Source organism: Thunnus albacares, chromosome 5, assembly GCF_914725855.1.
Source record: "Thunnus albacares chromosome 5, fThuAlb1.1, whole genome shotgun sequence".
Taxonomy (NCBI): Eukaryota; Metazoa; Chordata; class Actinopteri; order Scombriformes; family Scombridae; genus Thunnus; species Thunnus albacares.
The window spans coordinates 14,408,516-14,433,746 of NC_058110.1; the positions used below are offsets into that span (position 1 = coordinate 14,408,516).

General features: G+C 41.2%; 2 protein-coding genes across 8 annotated transcripts in view; one reads left to right on the top strand and one right to left on the bottom strand.

Moving 5' to 3' along the window:
• On the top strand, positions 1–21,608 carry ccdc30 (coiled-coil domain containing 30). Of its 4 annotated transcripts, none has more exons than XM_044350636.1 (28): positions 1–83; positions 877–1,083; positions 2,156–2,338; positions 2,572–2,692; positions 3,004–3,194; positions 3,559–3,669; positions 4,157–4,313; positions 4,782–4,853; positions 5,662–5,777; positions 5,864–5,991; positions 6,091–6,283; positions 6,525–6,623; positions 7,077–7,205; positions 7,491–7,628; positions 8,567–8,745; positions 8,954–9,221; positions 9,370–9,492; positions 9,722–9,892; positions 10,160–10,369; positions 10,682–10,839; positions 11,008–11,173; positions 11,873–11,994; positions 12,093–12,234; positions 13,169–13,305; positions 13,539–13,656; positions 15,155–15,219; positions 15,444–15,645; positions 21,522–21,608. In XM_044350636.1, exons 2-28 carry the CDS (start codon positions 1,063–1,065, stop codon positions 21,552–21,554), a joined length of 3,753 nt encoding a protein of 1,250 aa, XP_044206571.1. In that variant the 5' UTR covers positions 1–83; positions 877–1,062; the 3' UTR covers positions 21,555–21,608. The 4 variants fall into 4 exon arrangements, with proteins under 4 accessions (XP_044206571.1, XP_044206572.1, XP_044206573.1 ...); XM_044350637.1 differs by having other exon boundaries at positions 3,595–3,669; XM_044350638.1 differs by lacking the exon at positions 4,782–4,853.
• Positions 17,393–25,231, bottom strand: part of znf362b (zinc finger protein 362b) — a 16,235-nt gene continuing 8,396 nt past the window's right edge. For 3 of the 4 annotated variants that reach the window (XM_044350643.1, XM_044350641.1, XM_044350642.1), the window contains exons 2-9: positions 24,855–24,918; positions 24,318–24,573; positions 23,787–23,891; positions 22,498–22,816; positions 21,532–21,756; positions 21,321–21,399; positions 21,052–21,210; positions 17,393–19,621 (exon numbers count right to left, since the gene is read on the bottom strand). In XM_044350643.1, coding sequence (XP_044206578.1) covers positions 19,505–19,621; positions 21,052–21,210; positions 21,321–21,399; positions 21,532–21,756; positions 22,498–22,816; positions 23,787–23,891; positions 24,318–24,573; positions 24,855–24,917 — 1,323 coding nt within the window. In that variant the 5' untranslated portion in view covers position 24,918 and the 3' untranslated portion in view covers positions 17,393–19,504. The remainder of the gene's footprint in view (positions 19,622–21,051; positions 21,211–21,320; positions 21,400–21,531; positions 21,757–22,497; positions 22,817–23,786; positions 23,892–24,317; positions 24,574–24,854; positions 24,919–25,231) is intronic. The other variant, XM_044350644.1, reaches the window with a different exon arrangement.

Genomic DNA, 25,231 nt, shown 5'->3' on the forward strand with positions numbered 1-25,231 from the left:
GCCTAGGTGCTCGTAGAAGCCAATTCACTCCACCACGCCTGTCCTCAGCGTTTGGCTCTCCTGTCGCTTTTACCTTTTGCAAGGTGAGTAAAACTTTGACTGCACACTGCAAGCTCGACTCCACCACTGCAAATAAGTTATTGTTTGAACATAAGTGTTCAGCTGTACGTGAAATGTTCACCAGTTGCTGCCAAGCGGCCACTGGAGAAAGCTATGGCTACCGTTAGCGAGCTAGCGTAGCTGATCGTGAAGTATACTAACTTTGGAGCTAACTTTGCTAACTAGCTAGCGCTGCGGGTCGTCACGGTTGTCCGTTTTGGTTATTTACTAACTTATTATAACAGTACATGGTTTGCAAATCTGAAATTATTATCTTACCACATCTTTCTGACTAGTGAGCTTGCGTGGCCAAAAGGAATGCAAGTGGCTGCTGTCCTACAAAAACCTTCGTTTGCTCCTCCTCGTCAGACATTTTGGAGAGAATGCTTAGCTGGAAAATAAATATTTTCAACCCCACATGAGGTGAAAGTCGTCACTAGCGACACCGTTCACAATCCAAGAAATGAGTACAGATTTTGATGCTAAATGCAAGGAGGTTCCCAAATGCAGGACAGGGAAACGCCTGCATAGAAGATAAAGATGATACTCCTTTGGCTGTCCGTGTTAAATACCTCATGATAAAACAGCAGTGTATTTAACATAGCTAATCAGCTAGACGTTTTGCATGGCTTCGGGTGATGCAATGTAACTAAGTTGTTAAACTGTACAGCGCCAGTACACGGCTAAGCTGAAGCAGCTAGTCTAATCTCTAAGCGTGTGGTTGCAGGTCCTATCATGACTGGACAGCATTGTTCTAAAGTGTCTCATCTTTTACAGGGGATGTCAAGGGCAGGAGACGTTGTCATGGATGAATTTCAGCAACAATGGGAGTGACGAAGTTTGAAGATCGACTGAGTTTGTATTCTGTGAGATGCTAGGCTAAATTGTTGTTTGGAATCAGTCACTTTCACCACTGAGGAAAAAGGTCATCACTCACAGATGCAGCTTCATCCAGCTTAATGCATGACCATGGATCATGAAGAGGTAACATTCATAGCTGTCAATTTCCTTACAGATGACATTAAGCCAGTCACTGATGCTTGGTGCCAGTTATCAATAGCAGAAATATTTAAGGAACAAGTTTGAATCCACTTTGTTTTGGTATTCTCAAAAGCTTTTTGTCCACTGGCCACAGTGTCTGCTGGCAATTTTTACTTTGTCGTTGGCTGATATATGTTTATAAGTTCATTTAAAAAATGATTGTGATGCATGCAAAAGTGATTGTTGGAGTGAATCAGGATGGTTGTTGTTGTTGTTAATGTCTGATCTTGTAGCCACAGCATCAAGAGTATGGACCTGTTACTGTGATGTTTAAGTACAAGAGGTACATGAGACCTGATACCTAGCTTGTGACAATACGTTGCATGTTGTTGGAGTAGTGACCGCTCGTGCAGTAGTCTAATGCTTCATAGGGGGCCTGCTCAGGTTACAGAGCCTACAAAGTACAGTATTGAATTCAGCAACAGGTGTTTAGTGCTGGCATGCCCCTCTGATGTTGTGTCCCTCTCCAATGTGTCCCACAAACGGATCACTTTTCAGCGAGACTGACAACCTTGATGTCTTTTGTTCATGCTTTAGTTTAGTTTTAAATTATTTTTTTAGCAAAAGTAAGTCATACACAAGTAAAGATATTTAGCTTATCATGTTGCCGGTGTGACAAATATTCAAAAAAAGCAGCATGTAGCAGTATATAACAGCATAATACACACAAAGTTCAGGAAACTCTGTGCATATCTAGCTTGGATATCAGCTTTTAGCTAGATGACACTTGATGAACGCACATATGCTACAATAATCAAAGCTTTAAAATGAAACTATCTATAAACTGTATACCCAAGGCTACTCATTCAAAGACAAGCTTAATTTGCAGATCCTTTCACCACAGCACTGAAAGGTATTTCACTTTATAAAATCTTACAAGCTGCAACTTAATATAACATTTCAGCACACAATAGATAGAAAGATAGATAGATACTTTATTAATCCTAAAGGGAAATTAAAAAAAATACCCAATTAACTGGACACAAAACAATATGCTCCTCTTCTGGGTCCTCAGGTGCTGACGGAGCTCGACCAGATTTCTATGCGACTTCAGGAGGATGGTTTGCCTCCAGCAGCCAGTCCCGAGGAGCGGCAGCGCCACCTGTGGCAGCAGCTGCTCAACAGTGAGGCAAAGCTTCAGTCAGCCACCCAGGAGCTGCAGACCGTACGTACCCAGCAGGCCAATGAGATGAAGGAGGTGAGATGTTTTGGAGTATTTGGTGTTTTAGTACACTAACTGTTGATGTCATAGACCTTTTGACCAAACTGTGAATGATGGACATAATTTGTTCCTCCTTTTCATTGAAACTACTGTGCAGACAGTGCTGTAGCTCATGACAAGAGTGCATTAAATAATACTGAAAAACTCTGAGATGTGTGCAAGGCAATGCCAACAGAATTTCTTTGCTTATATTTCTTTTTGTCTGTCAGGTGGAGAGCTATGTTGCACATATTCGTGGGCTGCTGCAACAGCGTGAGTGTCTGACTGCGGGCTATGAGAGAGACAATGAACAACTGCGACAAGAGCTTCACCACATCAGACAACAGCAAGGTGAGTTCAGTGTGACTGTAGTGCAACATTGGCTTTCTTTCCTTTGGGTTGTAGCCTAGTCTGGCTCCACAGAACTCCGTAGCAGGATATTTTATACACACCTTAGCTTACATTTTCTTTTTCCATGTATGTTCTAAAATCTTTCTGTGAATATGTCAAAGCATAGGATCTGTGAGATGGATATTAAATTGTGTTTATACTAAGTCTGCTGCCATACAACAATACTTCTGATATTTCTATCCTGTCTTAAATGTTATTTCATAGTCCTGCCTGACAAACTACTGACCAGTGAAAACTCCCCTTTCTTCCAGAGAGCCAGAGCAAGGAGCTGGCGGAGATGTTGGCCCAAGAGGACCTTGGGGAGATGGGCTTGAGCAGCCCCAGTGAACAGGTGGCTTACTTGCTGGTGGAGAGGGCCACACTGCTGGAGAGGCTGGAATCTGCTGAGAGGAGACTTGACAGTCAGAGCCTCCCTGACAACTTAAGGGAGGTCCACCTCCAGGTAAAGGACTTACCTATGTCAGAGGACTGTGAAATTTCACAGGAAACAGGAAAGGAACCACACAAGGCAATGTGAATATAGTATATGCTGTGGTGTAAATAATTTTCATCATTTGAACTGCCTCCACCATATTGAATAATGAATTTACAGTCTCTGGTAAAACTTAATTTTCAAATGAACCTGTTCCAAAGGCTTCATGTGTAGTGAACTGTAATGGTTAACTATCCTAAGCAAATGCAGAAACCACATAAACTTGTTGAGGTGAGTCTCTGTCTCTTCTTTGTGCTGCTGGTGGAAGACATCGGGGTGTTGCCTCCCTCCTCCTTTTCTTTTAACTTTTAATGATAACTCATTTATTGTCTAGTGTGATTCTGCACACACTGGTCTTTCCTCTCAGCAGGGTTCATCCCAGAGTCCATGGAAGAAGCTGTTTGGGCTGCGCAGGTCTGGTCAGAGCAAACACAATATTACCCCTGTAGGTTCCCACCTCACAGCTTATACTGACATAACTAACACAGGTGTTGTGATAAAAAGCCAAACAGGGGCATCACTGGCTTGTTTCAGAGTGGCACTACTTTTTAAAATAACAAGCTGACGATGTGCGCATGACCGCTATGATGCAGACGACATTGCCTGTCTCACTAACACATCTGTGAATCTAATTTTCTAACAACTGATGGGAGCTCACACAGGGTGGACGGGCATGTCACAGGTAACAGCATGTGTACTTTTCCTCCCACTTTTTTCTCTTTGCAGGTGAATCATAATGCTGAAATACAAGTTATTAATTTATTTGCCCTCACTTCTCTCTAGGCCTGCAGTGATGATGAATCTCACCTTCAAACTGCATGTCTCTGACAACAGCATGCTGGGTCACTTGCATCTCCAAGTCTAACTAGCAATATCTTCACCAGCTGTACTACTCCCACTTTAACCATCCATGCATGATTCTTTTACATTAGGCCCACAGCGAGGAGATTTCTCTCGAGCGAAATGAGCGCCAAAGGCTGGAGCGGGACTTGGAAGAGGCGTCTAGCAGGCTGGCGATGGCTCATCAGGATATCCGAAGACTCAACAATGAGCTGGACGTTGCCAAAAACAACAACTTTGACCCAAGTGGTATGTTAAAGACTTTCAGTATGTGTCCCTCAAAGAATTATGAGTCTATGTTAGAATTTGATGTAATGTTTTTAAAGACTATATACACTGATGTTCAAATTTTGTATATTGTTTTTGCACATTGTTGCTGCTTGAATGGTTGTAAAGTAACACACATATGATGGCATAGAGAACCATGAATGCCCAGATTTACACATGCAGCCCCAGTGCCTGGTCTACCTAGCTTGTTGTCCATGAACATGTGGTGTTGTATTTGTCCAGCTCTTATTTCTTCCTCTGCTGAAATGTCAATATTACTCGATATCAGGGCACACATTTGGGTAATATAGTAACTTCACTTTCTATCAGTGTGTGCCAATTCTTTCAGTGTGTTATTCTAGCCAACTGCAATAAGTCATTAACAGCATTTTAAAAACCACAAATAAGCAGAAAGCATATTTTCTATTAAAAATATGCTTATAATCTCAGGATCAGAGCTTCAGGGAACGGTCCACGAAGTAGAGAACCTGAGGAAGGAAGTGGACAAACTGAAACACTGTGGTGAGACAGATTTGAGTGTGAACTTAAAAACTGACATTCAGTGTGGGACGTTAACACCGGCCACGTTGTTTGGAGAGTTTGTTTTACTTCTCTAAAATTCTGGTTGCCTAGAAATTGAATTGGTTCAGTAGTGTTTAACATGGTTTTGATATTACTGATTCTGATTCTACTTGTTGGATTGAGTTTGTATGTAATTATAATTTCATTGTATTTAGATATAAGTTACTACTAGTGACACGACCTCACTACATAGTTGATTAACTTACTTTTACATGTCCCTGCCCTTTGGCTCTCACACTTATATATACTATATATTATGTAAAGTAATATAGGACATTACTTTATTCCTTTATGTTGAGATCAGCCTGGTGCAAAAGGGTTTCATGACGTTGGTTTAAGAGATGTAGAGATATTCTCCCTTGACATACAGGTAGTATTTTGGCTGAATCTTCATGTTTTCTCAGGAGGCTCAGTCAAATCTTGAAGCAGCTGCCACATGCATTCATGGTTTAGCTTCAACTAGTGATGTAATAGTCCTGTAAATTAGTTAAAATGCTTAATGTGGTTTGCTGTAAGGACTGAACAAGAAAATTTGAAACTCTTTTTCTCTTACCCACCGTTCTGGACAAATGTCACCTGCCGTTGACAGCCATTGTGCGTTTTTGGTATTACCTTAACAATTACTACACATAGTTTATGTGTAAAATCTTGTTTAAGGTCTAGGCAGGAAAACCAAGACAAAAGAAACCTTGTCTAGTATACAGTATTTATTTTATATCTTCATGGTAATGGTTTTGTCTCCTCCTAGATATGATGAAGCTGCAGAGAGCCAAAGAGCAAAATGACAGACTGGATGCTGAGAATGGAGCTCTGAGGGAGAGAGTGCGCCTTTTAGAGTCTGAGAAGAACAATCTCCGTGACCAGGTTGGTCATTTATGTATGATTATATATATTAACGTAGAAATTCCATACGTTCCAGCTTGGCATTGTCTGGTGTTGTGTTTGTCCAGTTGGCAAGAAATGATACAGACCAAGATGTCGCAGCCAAAGAGGATCCAAAGGACAAAAGCATTAACAGTGATCCACAAAGCCATCTGTCTGGCCTGTCAGCTACAGAAAAGGATCTCATTCACAAACGGTAAATATTAATTCCTCAACAACTGCATCCTGGTTAATACAGCAACAAATTAATGTTGACTTTGTCAGTCTGACTTGAATCATCATCATTCTCTGTCAGGTGTCGCGCGGCCATGGAAGACAGGCTTGTACAGGTGAAGGAGCTGGAACGGCAACTTCTGAGGCTACGCAAGGAACAGGAGGAGCTGGAAGAGAGGAACGAGGAGCTGGAGTCCCTGCTGGGGGAGACCCAGAATGCTAGCAAGGAGGAGAGGCATCGCCATGAGGGAGAACTGGAGGGACTGCACAGGAGGGTAATGAGCAGCACTAAATTCTCTCTCGAAATCTATATGAATCTTACCTGGATTGATGGATTATTTACTGATCATTATTTTGGTTTTGAAACCTGAGAAGTTGAAGAAAGCTAGTTTTGCAGACATGAATTAATGCCAGTCCTTGATTAGAAGAACAAAGACAGTATAATTTGGTCTAGGACGTGGCTTGGAAACAGTGTTCTCTCTAAAGGCTCAGTAATGATCTGAACTGGTCATGCAGATCAAAAGCCTGGAGGGAGAGCTGAAGAAGCAGGATACCCAGGAAAAACTGTTAAAGAACGGAGAAGAGGTCAAAGCCAATGAGTCCTACTTACAGCTGGTAAGACAAACTCATTTTTGAATATCATTGTTTCCTCTGTGTTAATTACACAGTTTGTCAGTGTAGTGAGAACACTGGGGCTCGTGATATACAAAAAAAAAAAAAAAAATAAAATAACTTTTAAATGTTTTTTGTATTATAAGTAGCACAAGAACAAGAATGTGATCAAGACGGGTATAAAATTTGAGGAAACTGTTCTCTCAACTCAAATAGAAAATAGAAACCAGTTTTACTATACAATGAAATTCTTACCAGGTTTTCTTCTCACATAGAAAGTTAATGTTAAAAAGAGTAATAATGTTAAACCTTAACCATCAGTGTGCGAAGATAAATCATATAAATCATGGTACATCAAAAGATTTTATGTACTTCAAATTGACCTCAAATTTATAGACTTCATGACCTCAATTCAACTTATAATTGCATTGTGTTCCCCTTTCACCGTGTATGAAGCACTTAAGGGACAGCAGCCAGGAGAGGTTGGCTCTGCTAGAAGCTCGTCTGACTGAGGAAAAGGACTGGAGGAAACAGCTGGAGGTGGACCTCAGTGCTGCCCAGGCTGCACTTAAAAAAGACAAGGAGGTAAACACCACATATATCTAATGCTTCATCTGGCTGTGCAGAAAGAATAATAACACCACAGATACACAAGGGTGTGCAATTAAATTTATAGTTCAAGAAGTTTAGTTCTGAAGCTTTTGGTCATATTATTATAAATAAAAATATTTACTGGAAACACATGTGCAACTAAAACAGGAATGGAAAAAAGGAAGTAGTGCCATGCGTGTTAATTGTCAATTTTAACCCGTCACAAACCACACATTTTCTTTAACAGCACAAACTTTCTTCACTCTCAACACATACAAGGCTTTGCAGATTGGCGAGCGAGAGCTGAAGAAGCTGAGACTCGAGGTCAACAGCCTTCAGACTGAATGCCAACAAGGGAAAACACTCATCAAGAGCCTCAACCAAGTCAAGGGGGAAAAAGCCATTCTGGAGGAAAAGGTTTGTTAATTTTGTCCACTGACACATTGCATAAGTCTTTTTAAACATGATGTTATGATTATAAAATACAGGAAATATTTAAAGAGATAAAAATAAGGTTTTAGTGGAAATAGTGCAAAGTAGACTGGTAGAGCATAACCATAAACCATCAGTGCGGAACTTTTACATATAAATGAATGTTTGTTACATTCAAGCCCTTGCCAAACAAGATCACACAATGCTGATTAAGTCTATCACTGCTAGTTAAATCTCTGTATTTCACAGTATATGTTTTTAAATCTCATGTCGGGCACAACATTCCCGTGCTGACCGTTTGGCCATTAATTGTGCTGCTCTTCAAGGCTTTCCAAATGTTGTTGGACTGAATGGATCAAATTCTGATAGTGAAATGAGTCATTTTGCGGGGGTTGTGTGACGCTCAAAACAATTTATCCACCGATTTACAGCCGCAACAGTAGGTTACGGCCAGTCGTGTACTGGCATACAGGGACAAATCCCGGTGGGCTGGAAGACCATTCGAAAAATATGTTTTTGGGCTGGTGGACCATCAAAACATATCTGTTCTTTGTGTTCCTGCCATTTGGGGTGCGCATGAAAGAGTGCTGCATGTCTGTGTCAGGCAATCACAGCTGAGCGCCCCCTTTACTCTCACTGCCAGGAGGGGGAGACAAAAGTCCTGAACCCCAGCTTTAATAAGCAAAAATATGCCCACTTCCATTGTTCAAGCGTTTATAAAAAATAGTCTTAAAACGTGAACATAATATAATATATATGTATATTCAGTGTTAATCAAGGAAAATTGACTTGACAACATAAAAATGTGTCAACATTAATTTACAGCATATGTAAAGGATTTGCCAAAACTTGCATCATATTGAAATTTACACCATTAAAATGAATTTCTGTCTGTCATCTGTCTTTGACTCTTTGTCTGCCAGGTAGCCCAGATGGAGCGCGCCCACCGCCGACTCCAGAGTGAGGCAGAGCACTACAAGGACAGTAACCAGACCCAGGAGGACCTGCGGGAAAACCGGTTGCAGGTTGACCAGCTACAGGAGCAGGCTGACCGGCTAACCATGGAACTCAGCAGCCTCCAGACAGCACACAACAGACTGAGGTTGTTGTTAGTTTAGACTTCACAGTGCTCAGAGTATCATGCAGTTGTATTTTTGAAACATGTGGGTTGAAATAGAGATGGAGCAGAGCTGGGAGAGACATGATAGCACTGCTGCAGCTGGTACTTCTATCTTGTTTCTTGGCTGGTCACAAGATAGGACTGTCACGCCGGAGCTTACCTGTTTTGCATACGTGTGCATACTTTGCAGGGATGAAATGGTTTCTGAGCGGCTGCAGACTGCTGAGCTCCAGGCCAAACTGAGCAACAGTCTCCAGGAGAAACTGGCGGCTGAGGGGGAAAGAGAGAGACTGGAGCTCGAGGTACAGCGCCTCAAGGGGCAGATCCAGTGGCATCAAGAGCAGCTCTCCTTGACAAAGGAAGCACTTAGTAACAACCAGAAATCTGAATTGCTCACAACTCACATAGAGTGTAGGCTTAGTCCAGTGGAGAGGACTAAGGATGAGTGCCTGGATCAGGTAAGTGCATGTCCATCAGTAGGGTAATTTCCCCACCAACTCAAAGACACTATTCTGTAGTTGATCCTAACCTTTGACCTGCTTGTAGCATTTCCTCTGCCAGAATCATATATGATTTATATACTGCATGTGTGTGTTGTGTGTGTAGCTTTCATGTCTGAAGCAGGAGCTGAATCATCTGCAGACCAAGCTGGGGGAGGAGCGGCAGCTGGCCTCTCAGCACCAACTGGCTCTGCAGGCTCAGATCAATGAAGCCCAGGCACGAATCAAGGTGCATCTTATCCTAAAACATCACTAACATTCCCAAACAGTCATGCTGTTTCTGCAGCTCAATTTAAAATACCTCCTTATGTATTCACTAGGTTTAAGTTTCAGTTTATTATATGATTGGCTTTTCATTGCTTTACTCTTCATATCGTGGAAGCTTCATTGTGCATTCATACTTAAGTTAATAGCCGATTTGAATATATCACAGCCCTGTCTCTTGTTTCCCTCATTAGTCCCAGGACTTAGTGATGAGCCAGAAGTCAGAGGAGGCTAAACAGATGAAACAGGACCTGCAGAGGGCACAGAGTCTGTTCACCTCAGCAGAGAGAGAGTTGCGCTATGAGAAGGAGAAGAACATGGACCTGAAGAGACACAACACCCTGCTGGACCAGGAAAAACTGAAAGTTGGTATTTAATTACAGCACATTTGGAATTTCCTGAATGCTACTGATAGTTATCACTTAATCATCATTCTGTTTTTCACTCAGTCACCTCACTGTGAATACTAATTATGATGAGCAAATGTGAAACTGTAACATAAACGTTAACAGGAAAGAAAGGTGCTATACAAAAAATTCTAACTGTTAGATAGTTTATAATATATTTGTTATATTGGTGTTAAAAATCCTTTTCTGTTTTCATGCTCTGTTGTCTCATTCTGCTTCCTTCAGCTTTGTGCAGAGCTGAAGCAGGTTCAGACCAAGCTGGTCCAGTTGGAGCAGAGCATCCACACTCAGGCGGCTGATTCTGAACGTCAGCAGCAAAGAATCAGGGAACTGGAGCTGGAACTGGCACGCAACTCCACAAACCGCACCACCACCACCAGTCTGCAGGAGGACCTGCAGGCCGAGAGGGCACGGCTCATTGCTGCTGACAAGAAGGTCAGTGCCGGGGCAAGAAATCACTGCCTGGTGTTTCTATGGTTAGACTAGTTCAGCCTACTTTATGATAAAGGCCTCAGGTTTTATTCATTAGTTCCTCCTCTATGGTTTAGGTTCTGCTTGAGCCCTGTCGTAGTCTTTGGTTGGAATGAAAACCTGCATACTGAGTCCTTGTGGTTGTGGTGGTGTGGTTTCCTGTGTCCTGAAATGCTACACAGCACATGATATGATATTGCAAATAGCCATTTTTAAAAATTTGTGATATGATTTCCGTCTCACTGAGTGAAGCCTGTGGCTCTATTGTGATGGCAGGTGTTGGAGCTGCAGCAGCAGCTTAAGAGTGCCCAGCACCAGCTGCGCATGGAGGAAGCTCGGGCTGGTGAGAGCAGTCGCCTCGAGAGGGACAGCAGGGATCTGTCTGACACCTTGTCAGCCCTGAGAGCCCAGCAGCAGGAGGAGCACATCACCAGGTCACACACACTGCAGAGCTGCTGACACTGCCCAGTTTGATTTAGTTTCATCAGTAGAAAAATTGTCATAATCAACACTGCAAGTTTTTGACATGATGCTGATTCATATTACATAGAAGTGCTTTCTCCCCCTCCCTCCATCCATCTTCTCCTTCATTCTTCCCTCAGGAAGCTGATAGAGCAGCGTGAGGAAGAGCTGCAGCAGCAGGTGCGCTCCCTGAGGCTGAAGGAGGCGTCCCTGACCAGGACAAATGCAGAGCTCAGCCACCGTGTCCAGCAGCTGGACACCCGTCTATCCATCCTGGAGGCTGAACTTAACAAGGCCAGAGAGGAGGTAACGAACAGTGTACAACAGTCGATCAGATGTCATTAGTACTGCAGGGTGTTTCCACTCCTGAAGCATCTTTTACACTCCTACTATGTCGGTTTCACAAAGATTAGAATCAAATGTGATTCACAACTTACATCCATTGACACATTCTCAGCCTTTACTTAGCTTCTAAATGGGATCACATCTGTGCAGGTGGTTGATCTTTTTCTTTTTTTCTGCCCTGTTATAAGTTTGTATTTCCCAAGCACAAGTTCTCATCATGTATTAAACAGGAGTGTTATATGCCTGGTTTTTCCAGAGGTGTCGTGCTGACAGCTCATATCCAGAACAATGTTTATACAGTCTGGTTGAGCTCTGTCACTTTATCTATACTTCTAGTTTAAAGCTGTTCAATCAGTTGCTGCAACCCCATAAATTCCCAAAAGACCCTGCTTGTGTCATATCTTTTTAATGTAGTCTTATGTTTTTTCAAATATGTTGTAATCCTTTAGTGCTACTTGACTTTTTGTTGGAATTTGCACAAAAACATAGACCCTGCATTAAACTGCTGAAACTATGCATTGTGTACTGTGGCTTGTATTGTATTTTATAGGAGTTTTCAACAACAAAAAATAAAGAAAGTAATTTTTCCCCTGAAGCTTAAAAATGTGTTTTATCCAGTTTGAATTTAGTTTAAAACTATGTTTTGTATTTGTCCTCTAGGCGAGAGACGGTCAGACGTCGAGCCACAGACTGAAAGAGGAGCTGGCGGCCAGTCAGCAGGAATATGACAGACTGCAGGCCGAGCTGCAGCAGGTTCTCTTCCAACTGGACACACACGTCAGGTTAGACACACCCACACATGTACAGTCCATAGTATAATCTAATTAAGACACATGGAGATTTGGTTGCTTTTCCCATGCTCCTCTGCTCCTCCAACCAGGAAGTACAATGAAAAGCAGAGTCAGCACAAGACAAAGCTGCGTCAGGCCAAGCAGGTCTTTCTCAAGGCCACTACACAAAGGGACAGCACCATCCAGAGACTGGAGAACGACCTGGCGCTGGCCTCCAGCCTCTCACACAAGGTCAGGCACATGATGATGTCACTATCCAGTCATTATGTCACTGATGTTATGGAAACAGGTGTTACACTTCCTGTTTTATCAGAATGCTTCCTGAGTCCCTTTAGCTTCTAAATATTCAGGAAAAGATGTTTGTGTTGTCGTAGTTTGAGTTATCGTCCTTACTTTCTCGAAATAAAAATATGAATTAGTTACTAAATCACAGAGTAGTTTTCACAGCTTGGGGCAAGGTTGCTCAGTGCAGATGTTCTGCATTTATAAAGTGGATTGTAATGTGTATAGAACATAAAGATATACTGTGCAGGATTTTCCTAAAAAAACAATGTATAGACTCATACAAAAGTAATCCCTCTCAATCATCACTTATGACCCACTAGAAGTGTGTGGCAGTATATTTATCTGCAGAGACTCTGCCTTCTGCCTGTATTTTCTTATTATTTTGCTGTGTTTGGGATTTTCAGGGCATCAACCTTTGGGCAGTGGGTGTGTAGCCCCCAGCCAATAACAGTGTGCAGGGTGTGAGGTCGGGACTCGTAGCATAGCGACTAGGTTACAATGCTGTCTCCGTCTCTCTCCTCTGCTCCGCTCTGCTCTCTGTCTCTGTCTCATGGATATATAAAGAGCTGCAGGTCTGTGTGTCTGCTTGACCGAGGGCGGGGCTGAGCTCCACACGCAGAGCAGAGAGGCCAAAGTGCACAGGATAAAGCTCTGTATTCACACAAAATCCAGCAATGCAGTACCTCCTTGCAGGGTTGTGCCGAGGTGAAACAATTCACGGCTTTGTTCTCACCAGCGCTGCTCACTCTCATCATTCTCTCTCTCTCTCTCTCTCTCTCTCTCTCTGCCGGGGAGGAGGGGCCAACTTTGAAATGCTGTGTGTTTACAAACACCAACCGACAAATCCTGAAAGTTGTCTAAAATGTACTGTGCTCTACAGGAGAAGGAGAGGATCCACAAAGTGGTGGAGGAAAACGAGAAGATTTTGGAGGAGAAGAGGGTGCTGTTGCTGAAGATAAGTGAGGCAGAGGAAATGGGCAGCAACGGCATGAGGGCCGCGTCCACAGCCCAACACAGGTATTGTATTGAATCACACTAATGAATGACTAAAATTGTTGTTCAGATGTTTGACAGATGTTTCAGATGTATTTAATGTATTTAATGAAGGAATACTAATGTATTTAATGAATGAATACTAAAAATTGTATAAATTGGGTGACTAATTGTCACCCTAAATTGGTCATTCATCTACATGCCCTAGTGAAGACATATTCATATTGTGAGTGAGTGTGAACATTAATGTGTTCTAGGGTCAATGTTTTAGAAGTGGAAAACAGACAACTACAGGATCGAACCCTGAAGCTGTCCAATCAAGTCAGTTCCTTAGAGCGCGCCCTGAGGAACGTCCAGTCGTTCTACAGCCTGGAGGTAACACCACACACAAATCTTTATGCCTGAAGTCTTTATGGGACATGCCACCCAAGGCCAATTTTCTAAAACAGCTCATACAACATTAATTCAGTTCAAATTTATTTGTATAGCACCATCTCCTACAAAAGCAGTTCAAAGTGCTTTACATAAAAAAGAAAGCAAAAACGTGCAAATAAAGAGAAACATGCATACATATGCATAAAATCACAAATATATGCATGCATATAAACAAACATACTGTACAAATACAGCGTGTTCATTTAAGAAAATGCTCAACTAAAAAGGAAAGTCTTTAGTTTTCTTTAAAAAAAACAAAACAGCGTAAGCGCAAGTCTAAATTCAGCAGGCAAACTGAGGTGCATAAATACTGAATGCCATCTCACTAGAGTTTGAAAGTGCTCTAGGCACATGGAGGAGATATCCACCTTGTGATCAGAGAGATCTGCTGAGGTTATAAACTGACAGCATGTCTAAGATGTGGAGCCAGACCAGCAAGTGCTTTGTAAACCAAAAGGAGGATTTTGGTTTTGAAGTATTCTGAAAACAACAGGTAGCCAGTGGAGGTTCTGGAGGACTGGAGTTAAACGGTCTGATCTTTCTGTCCTGATTAGAACTCATGCAGCTGAGTTCTGGATAAGTTGTAATCTATGGATTGTTTTATTTGGAAGACCCATGAACAGAGAGTCGCATTAATCCAGCTGCTCATAACAAATGCATGCATAAGTTTCTCTGAGTCAGATTGAAAAAAAAAAAGCCTCTGATTCTGGAAATGTTTCTGAGTTGGAAAAAGGCAACCTTGGTAATGCTGTTAATATGATGCTTCCATCCATGGTTACACCTAGGTTTTTAATTGGGTCACTTGGTTTTAGTGATCTGGACTCCAGGTACTCACAGACAAGGTGTCTCTGGGCTTTAGCATGTATGACCAAAATCTGAGTTTTCTTCCTGATCAGCTGAAGGAAGTTTTCTGCCATCCAGTGGTTGATTTCATCCAAGCAGCTGACGAGGGAGTTTATGGGTTGGAAATCATCGGTGGATAGTGAGATGAGAAACTGCGTGTCATTGACATAATTATGGTAGCTGATGTTATGTTTGCTGATACTGTAACTATGGGGAAGCATATATAGGTTGAACAGAAGAGGACCCAGGATGGAGCCCTGCGGGACCCCGCAAACTGATTTATGTCAGTTGGAGTAGGAAGTCCCCAAGTGTGACAATGAAATCATGATTATGCAAGTAGAATTTAAACCACTGGAGAACCGTGCCAGACAGACCCACCCAGTTTTTTAGCCTTTCTTCATCTTTAATTACATTAGTACTGAAAGATGAAGAATTTCAAATTTAATTGTCACTGCTGATGCTGAATGTTTCCAAGGTTAAAAAAGGGGCTTTCACCAAGGTTTGACCAAATGTTAAATAGGTGACATGTCCCTTCCTCTGTTGTAAAAGGAGACTTTAATGTCTGTTGATCTTTAATGGTTCAAATGCTCAACAGAATGCCAAGAAAGTGCTCCCCTCTGAAAGTCTCTGTGACGGCATCCTGCACACATCTACGTTAAGGTGAGGCAGTTTGAAGAAAGCTCACAATTTTGTTTGAAACAATTACTAAAACAATATTTGTTAGTTGTGGTTTACCTTCATTTTTTTGTTAGAAGAAAAAAGTGTTAGAAAGCTCTGTTATATTCTTCAAAGAATTTCCAACGTATTCACATACATAATGTTTGACTACATTGAGTGCTTTCATGTGCATTTTCTGCCATTTCTTCCCTCCTTGTTGCCACTAGTCTGACGTCAGGTTCGTGTGACCCACTGGACATCCTGGACGCAATCTGCCGTATGAAGGTTGGCGAGCGTGCGGTGGTGGACGGCACTCGAGCATCTGTCTCCACACATCAGCCATCAGAGCAGGGCTACCTGAATCTCACCTCCCCATTAGTTCCTCCACACACCAAAGGCACAGAGGGGAACGCTAATAACAGTGATAAGGTATGAGAGGATGAGAGGGTAGTACTACAGCATCCGCCTGCAAATAATCCTTGATAAAAGACAGTAATAATAAAAAAAGGGGGCTTCCACTGCAGTTCTGCTCAGGGTGATATCTGTGTCTTGGGGGATTTGTAAAAAAGCTTCAATCAAATATTTTTTATGACATATTTAAAAGACACAGGATGTCATGATTGATTCTTAGTTTTGATTTGGAAGCTAAACATGTGGCACAATCATGTCTGTATGTATAAAGTGTGTGTCTGGGGAGTTGGTTGATTGTTTGCGTCACATCGCCAAAGCAAGTAAGAATGCTTAAAAGCCTTGTGTTGGTTTATGGGAAAGATTTTTATTATTATTTTGTATCTAATGGTACATGATAGGACAATGTACTTCACACTAGTGCAGTGAATGTCAAGGAGACATTTCATGAGTGAGATTTGACTAGTTTAAACTGAGCACTTTAAAAGTTTTACTTGTTACTGTTTACATTCAGGAAAATGTAGCAGTGGAATACAACAGTGGGTCAATGGTACACATTTTTCCCCAGTTAAATGTATATCTTTGCAGCCTTTTCTATGAAAAAAATGCCTACGGTATTGTATGTTTATGGTTTTGTTGAGTCAAAAAAATCTTTTTCTTCTGAAAGATTTTTATAAATCCATGTTGATATATCTAACATTGATAATGTGTAGACATACTTTATGTCTAAAAGGAGAAGCTGTGTTAAGCTGTGCCACAGTGTAAATATTGGGCTCTTCTCTGAGGTCAGAGATGAGGTCACTCTTACAGCCACTCCAGTATTTAATAATAATAATACACTTCATTTGAACCGCACTTTTCATTCATAGGAAAACTCAAAGTGCTACAGTATTAATAACATAGAACACACAACATCAAGAAAAGAGTAATAATAGTTAGGATGAAAAAGCCTTCCTGAATAAAGGTTTTTAGGCCTTTTTTAAAAAAGAAACTATGGTCTATGCTGACCTCAGATGGGCTGGAAGGCTGTCCCACAAGTGTGGTGCAGCAGAGTAGAAGGCTCGATCCCCCAAAGCGGAGCTTAGACTTGGGGCCCGAGGGAACAAGCTGCTGGCAGATTTGAGGGTGCGGCTGGAGGTTTGTGTTATGATCATTTCCAATACTCAGCTTTGCTTGTAGTTTAAAAAAACATACAAGACAAGAAAAACACAGAACTCCAGGGGCTTTTTTTTTGTCTCTTTTGAGCTTCCCAAGCTGTTTTTCTTTTTTTTTTTTTTTTACATTGGTCAACCTCAATGGTTTATTCCAGACAGGCTCAATCAGAAAGTACTTCTACTTTAGCCATAAAGAGAGTTAACAGAGAGAGATGTATGTTTTGTACATGGGATCGAATGCACTCTATTTCATACCACTATTATTATTTTGTATTAATAATAGTTATACACTGTGGAAACCATTGTCTATTTTGTCTTCAATGTGCCTGAAATGATAAAGTGTTGAACTTTGTCTTGCTGCTGCGTGAATAAGTCGATTAACAAAAGCCTATTTGCGACATACATGTCAACTGAGATCTAATCGAGAAGAACCTTTGAAATTTGTTGTAAATACATTTTTAAACATAAAACTATTTTCATAAATAAAGGTCAATAAATCATAAACATAATGCTTGATTTTATTTTTTCTCCATCATGTTCTCTTAAAAACAAAGTTTGTGTGCAGGTACTGGATGCGTCCTTAGCAGATTTGGTACAAAACAAGCAAGCAGTGATGAATTTATAACAGTCTGTTTATTAAACAAGGTAAAGATACAAAGCTTTTTTTCCTTTTTTAAACATTGATAACCCTTAGTTTAACTTCTCAGTCTTGGCTGTGCATATTTAGTTGTCTAGAAACTGTATATGAAACCACAATGCAAGACAGGAAAAAGTGTAATAAATCTACGCAATATTTTTTCATAGAGAACATGGGTTAAACAGTTATCATACAGATTACAGCTCAGGAACTCCATGCGGAAGGATAAAAATTAAAAAAAATGTTTACACGACTGAATACTGCAGAACACAATACAGAGTAATGGAAATGGGATGATAAAACAGTTAAGGCTTACATGTAAATAACTGATATAAAACATGAATATTAATAACATACGAATAGACTAAAATAATTACAGTAAGTTCAAAACCCAAACAGAACATGTTTATGAAAACTTAAAAATAGGTACTATAAATGAGTAACATGTTTTACAGTACAGCAACATGTACATTTTCCCATTATCTCAAAAGAGAGAGAGTAAGTTGAAGAGGCAGGGTCTGTTGTTGGCGTAAATGTCTGTTTTTCAGGCCAGTGGCTTGAGTAATAAGTTTTTATTCTTTTGAAAACATACTATATACTGTATATGTATTTTACATTATTCTCAGTTCCGTCTCAAACATAATGTCTAGCCGTAGCACCTTTTCTTAAGTGCCCTGAAGAATACAGGGTACCCTATTAGTACCATCCAGAGGTTAAAGTTACAGTAAAAATACAACAAACAATACTGTGTACAATAAAAAGAATACTAATAAGAAAAAAAAAATCAAAAAGGAGAAGCATCACCTCCACATTAACTAATAATATAGGCCTATGAAATATGACATATACTGCAGTTTATTTCAAATGGGTAAAGCTTATTAAAGATTTTTAAAAAAAAAAATCCTAACAGGGTCAGAGCTGTACAGTAACTTCACATTTTGGTCCAATGGTTAGGGTTAAAATTTACTACTTGAGTAAAATAGAATTTTAGCTGAAGTGTATTTAAGAGTCAGGCTGAGTAGAGTAGAGCTGGCACTGGTACATGTGCAATGTATTCAACCTCTGTAACTAATACTTCGAAAATAAATCAAAGCTTAACTGAATCGAGAAAGCAGACACGCGTCATTACAAGATTTGCTTTCAACAAGGTTCATATGGCACTAGTTAATGGGACGTGAGGAGAATGTAATGTTAAAAAAAAAAGCAGTGTTTCTTTGATCATACGTTATGATCGTAAAGGTGCCGTAAAGGTGAAGTCAAATATGGAGTGAAAGACTTTTCAAAACAAAACAAAACAAAAAAAAAAACATTCATCTTTCTTCCCTATTCCGTGTTGCTCTATTTCTTGCCTCCTCAAGTCAATAATACAACTTCTGAATACAATCATTAAATGTTTAAATTGTCATCTACCGATTGCCTTTCTTCAAATTTAGATGACCCTGTAAATGTGTACTTGCACAAAAATGTGAGTGAACAAAGAAAGTAACAGAAAGACTGTTATTTATACACAGTCAGTACTCTTAGCTGCCACAAGTAATGCCCTTTGGCATTTTCCATCCAACAAGATTTAAACAATTTGAGCCAAAACCACAAGGCCTAAAAGTGCTTTAAGATTATCTTTGGATGTCTCCAGAATACACCCAGTGAACAATTTTTCAACTTTCTCAATTCTTTTTAAGGGCAAATATCATCTGGCACATTTTGGAAACCCATTTCATGGAAGAGGAAAAAAAAACAACCAAAACCCTAAAACTAAAACATTTCTGATGGCCAATGCATCCGGCAGTTTACATGACGCTTACGAAAGTGCTTATTAAATCTGACGCAAGACATTCTTTGCCACTCGATCCTCCGGACAACATCTAGCTGTATTGTTACATTCACAAAATAACGCTGTGCTCATTTTTGACAGACCGCCTGTGTCAAGACGGATGGAGGCAGCCTGTTTACTGAATCTAGCACTGAATGCTTATGTCAGCTGTCATAATGCTAATGTAAGCCTTATGTAGATGGCCGTGGGTGCAGGGCCTCATAAGCTCCAGCCTAACCTAGACTCTGAATCTGACCTGCTGCCGAGCGGCCGGGGAGCTCAGATAAGGGAGATGCGTATGGGGATGTTGGGGGACTCGGTCCTCTGGGGCGACTGGTGACTCACTAGGTGCTCCACCACTGTGTGTTTGGACATGTGCTTCATAAGGTAGGTCTCCTACAAAGACATGAAAACACACGAAATGGTCAAAAATGAAATTATTGCCATTTTTAGAACCAGAAAAACTTTATTGTCCATTTCAAGGAAATGATAATGTGACTTTGATGTGGCTTACACAGTACATAGAATAAAAACATACATGTAACAGAAACATACACAGTACTGTGCAAAGGTTTTAGGCACTTTAGGTGTTTAGATTCTCATCCATCACTAAAACTTTTTCCCAGCACTGTTTACACACACACACGCACACAGTTCGAGTTCAGAACATTACGGCTGTGCAGGAAATGCCACAGTGCAAATATGTGTTCTTCATAGCGTGTTTATCATGTGAATAGAAGTTTGAATGAATGACTTTTTTAATATATTTGTCCTGGCCAGAGGGTGTTTATAACAGCAGCCTGATGGGAGGAGTTGGAATGAGTTACAGAGGGGGTGTGAAGGGTCCTGTGTGACGAGGTTTGTTTTAAGTGTGGCTGCTTGAGTGTAGAAATCTGATAGTGGTGCCTGGATTAAAACAGCAGACTGGTCAACAGCCACAAAAATCCAGTTGAATTTCCAAAATTACTTTGCCAGGAAAATATCTGGTGAAATCTAGGGCTGCAGCTAAAGATTCTTATTGATCGATCACAAAGTTATTCTCTTGAGTAATCATTTGGTCTATAAAACATCAGAAAATAGTGAGAATTGTCACTATCATGATTTCCCAGAGCCCAAGCTGACAAATTAACATTACTTCTTACATTCAGTTTACTATCCTAGAGGCATGGGTGTAGGGGTGCTGCTAACTTCATGCTGGAGAGGCTTTCTGAATCCGGTGCAAATCTTACTGCCACAACAGATCAGTAGCTACTAAAGGACACTGCACAATATTATAAGAAACCATGTGGAAAGCTCACCCTGCACACAGTAATCTAAAAAGAAAAACTATTGCGGGTGAAAGGGACTGGGAGAAGTGGGATGTAATGCAGCAGAAACAACAATCTTGCAACAATACAAATCTATCTCTGCCAACTGGAGGCAGGGCTGCTGCACACAGCAAATACTCACATTTTATAAGCAGTGAATTGTGGGCATTTTTGCTTTAAAAATTACATTAAAATGATTCCATGATCAAAATAATTGCTTATTAATTATTGAAAGATTAAAGACATCTTTCGCAAATCAGATTATTAAATTAATCAGCCTTTGATTGATCCCTCTATACCAAAAACCTCAAACCTTTTCTGTATGCTTGAGTGGGAGCAAGAGAATGTTAAACTGTTAAACATCAAAAACAGGAAACGCGTCTAGTTTCAGGTCAAGAGAGACATATTATCATTAAATGCCATCATCTTATCAGCTATATTTAACAGTCTGTCTGAAGACACATTTGGAAAATCCGAGACACGTTTAGATAACATATAGATAAACTGTTGTGTACTCACTGAGGTGTATGCCCTGCCACACATGCTACAGCAGTAGGCCTTAGCGTTTTTGATGGCGTGCGCTGACAAGTGGATCTGCAACGATGCAGAGTCTGAGTAGGCACGGTAGCAGTTAGGACATTTATACGGCTTGTCTTTATTGTGCTGCCTCTGGTGAGACTGTAGGGGAAGAATAACAGACAAAAAAAGTGAACTTTTATGTTGTAATTACAATCAATTAAAGCAAGTTACTAGTGTGGCAGAAATAAGCTGACTGACGATGTACTGACCTGGAGGTTAGACAGCTGGGTAAAAGCCTTTTCACATCCGGGATGAGCACATTTATAAGGCCTATCGCCAGTGTGGATTCTGCGGCAAAAGAAGCAGAGTCAGAATTCAGTTGTCTTAGTACAGTATACTTTACTCAAGGCAGAGCTACTGAGCTCTGCAGTGGCTATTTTAACACTGACTTCCCTGCTTTGTGTACACAGCTGGACCGACCTGGTGTGCTGCTGCAGGTGTGACAGCTGACGGAACGAGTTCTCGCAGTAGGAGCAGTGGTAGGGTTTGATCCCCAGGTGGATGCGCAGGTGCTGGGACAGGTAGGAGGCGTTGGCGAACGTCTTGGAGCAGTGGGGACACTTGTGTGGTTTGGCCTCCGTGTGGGACTTGGAGTGGATCTGCATCTCTGACTTGGTTAAGAAGGTGAGCGGGCACACTTTGCATCTTGGTGACACAAAAAGGACACAAAAATGTGTAAAAATAATCAGATCAGACTGTTTCAGTCTCGAAGCATAAAGAGACTCCACAGCATAACCACATTAACATTTTAAAGTATTAAACAATCACTGCCCCCCTTTAAAGACCACTTTAGTTATTTTCAAGACAAATAAAGAAAAACATGGCCAATTCTGATCTACTGTATACTCAAACTAGCAGTAGCACCAACTACCAGTGAAACTCAGAGTTTAATTCTAGATTCATTTAAAAACAATAGGTAATGTTTTAGTATCCAACTAAAAACTCCTGATACTAACTACTTGAACTAAAACAGGCATTGTAGATATAAAATAAAGCATGCTTCTGCAACTTCATGGCCTATTTTTCACCTAAATCTTATTCAGATCCCATCTTTGGTAGATGAATAAGGAGACATTTGTCATGTATTTCCAGGTGATTATAGGAAGCAAAGATCAATTGATTGTCCATTAAATGAGGCATTCATCCAATCAGGAGAAAGATGGGTTCATATTGATGTCTCAGTGAGGGGAAGCGCTCTCAATCATCTACAGCCTACTTAAAACCAATCTTGTCTCAAGCAAATACTTATTGATCCTCTAGAGACCACAATTAAATCTGTGAATTGGCTTTACAAGGGCAGCACTGAAAGGAAATACCCTTCCCCGTGTGATGCATTAACATCTGCCTGAAGCCTGAAAACAATAGTAGCAGCTGCCAGCGTCCAACCTGTAGGTTTTGCCCTCTTTGGGTGCAATAGTGACACAGCCTTGGTCAGCTAGGATTGGGTAGGGCACCACCAGCAGAGGACCGGACGGGTTTTCAGCTTTGATCTTCTTCCGTCCTCTTGGTGCCTTGGGTGGTGGGCCCAACAGTCCGGCCAGGCCTCCAGCCTTCATGTGGTCCATGCCGGGACCACTAGCCAACCCGGAGATGATGTTCACAGAGGGGGCACCGCCCAGGCGGTTCTGGCTGCTCGAGGTTGGAGTTGTGGGGGTCAGAGCCTCTGAGGTGCTGTGGCTGTCGGGTCGGGATGAAGGAGCCAGACCTGTGGTGGTGGGAACCAGGACTGTTTTAACACAAACACCAGCTGCTACAGCACTATCCTGATCCTTTTAAAAGGGCCGCCGAGTGTTTTTGCAGTTTCTAGTTGTTTTTTTTAACTGCAAATGATGTGAACGTTTCATTTCTGAACATCTGCTACACAGTTTTGAATTTCACAGTGAATATTTCCTACTGTTCCAGGCAGCCATTGATTTCCATTCGTTTGTGTATGATATGAAAAAATACTTAACAGTATAGTCTTGAAAGTCACCGCATTCATTTTTGTCAAGATAAAGTCTCATAGTGTGGAAATACAGTTGAAGTGAACCTTGATCTGCACTAAATTAAAGCAGGCTGGATGTACTGGAAACCAATAGTGGCCTGCAATAGTAGCAAAAAATACAAAATGATAATCTGTGATGATGAAGTAGATATTGCTTGTAGAAAACAGGCTAAAATTTGCAAAAACAGTGGAATGGTCTTTAATAGGCCCTTATGAGTGTGTCCTCAGAATGTACCACTTGAGTTAGACTGATAAATTTGTTTCATACGACAGATCAGATTTCCTGAAGGTTCAAAAATTTTGGTTTTGAGCAGCATCTTTCTTAAATTATTAATACTAACCTTTAAAGACCAATTTTGTTATACACTCCTTGCCAGCTAGCTGCCTGAAAAGCAACAACTGCTTCTCTCAGTATTGTGCTTCTTACCACATGTTCAACAGAATTGTTTTGTTAAACATTATTTCAAATGTTTGCCATATGACTGTAGCACCAGTCTGTGCCGTGTGCCAGCAGCTGTCTCTTTATGTGTGCTTGTGTATATTCGACCGTAACAGTTTCCTGTATTTTGGCAGTATGACTCATCACACCGCTGTCATGTTTAACTACACCACCGGCTGCCATTTTTTTCATGTATTTGACTGTGTAGCGTTGTTATCTTCTATTTTGCACAAAGGGCAAAAACCGCAGTACCTGAGCGATGGTTGATCCGGCCAGGTTGTTCGCCGAGCTGTCTCATATGCCAGTCTTCCCACAATCCTTTGGCCTTCACAGCTGATTTATCGTCCATATTTCCATCTGGGAGTTGTGAGGTGATGGGAGTTTAATCAGTTAACAGTAAATAGTGCCTTGCTACAGACAGACCTTACACTGCGTCATGCAAAAAAACCCAAAAAACCCTCAGACCTTTCAAATGCATGTCAGATAAAAGCTCTTTTACTTCACCTTCAAGATATGATTAATCTACAAATAAGGGCTAAATATGCCTCTCGGTGTATCGTTATTTAATTTTGTCTTGACACAAGCAGCCTTACAAGGACTTTTCCTAGATATAATTAGCAAAGATTCCTGATTTAAAACAAAGATATCTGATCAGAGAATAAGTAAACAGGACTAAACATTTGACAAAGCTTGACAGTTTTTGATATTTGATGCTACTGACACATTTGGGTCTGTGCTTGTTGAGGTTCAGTACTGAGGCCTTGCAAACAACAAAGACTGTACCAGAGCTGGAGGCGGGGCGGGCGTGCAAAGCGATGTCTGGTTGTCCAGAGCCCTGCGGCTGCGGGTGGTGGCCCGGCACCTGCTGTGGCTGGGGCTTTGGCACCGGCATGCCGTGCTGCGCGCCACCATCCGGGGATGAGGTGGGCACCAGCAAAGACTGCTGGGAAGGAGTGGAGGTAGGCGGCAGGTGCAGGGGTCGTATCTTCTCGGCCATCAGCTGCTCCTTGATCTTGTTAATGAGCACCAGGTTATCCAGCTGAAAGGGTTAACGGGTCATGCTCAACAGAAAACAGCCACCGTGTGTGAATGTCATTCATGCCCCCAAAAACACATCCCATGTCAGCAAACAGCGGCTGACCAGCACACAGTACACGTTTATTTTTTCTCTGAATCTACAAGAAGAAACTGTGACAGATTCTGAGTGATTGTTTCGGTGTCGGACTGCTGCTGAATGGCTGAAAAGACATTCACACATGGAAACAAATGGCAATGAAAGATGGAAATGTCACAGTAATTAAATGTTACGAGTGGACTTACCTGGCCTGGCATGGAGGGAGGCGGCGGCCAGAAATACGGGTTGTTAAATCGAGGCTCTGCCATCCTGAAATATAAAAAGAAAACAATTGTTTTGGGGACATTTAAACATGAGTTACACTTAATGAAAAAGGTCAATGGGAATTGGGGGGGCGGTGTGTGACATTCTTTTTCAAGCTGCAAAGTCTTTGAAAATTTTGAGGAAAATCTATAGGTGTTAATGTGACAGACACCGGTAGACTTTGTGAAATGAAAATGATGACACCTAAACCACATGCAACACACAGACTTCCTGTTGAGTGGAAAGTCAACATTTTCCTTTAACCATACATCAACATATGCATTTCATTAATTTTCCACTGCCCTCGCTTACATCCACG

Bases quoted from the DNA above. Each gene is read 5' to 3' on its own strand.
- ccdc30 (XM_044350636.1), top strand. From the start codon at position 1,063: ATGACCATGGATCATGAAGAG. The intron at 5,992-6,090 runs GTAAATATTAAT...ATTCTCTGTCAG, and splicing joins AAGGATCTCATTCACAAACG to GTGTCGCGCGGCCATGGAAG. The intron at 6,624-7,076 runs GTAAGACAAACT...CCGTGTATGAAG, and splicing joins ATGAGTCCTACTTACAGCTG to CACTTAAGGGACAGCAGCCA.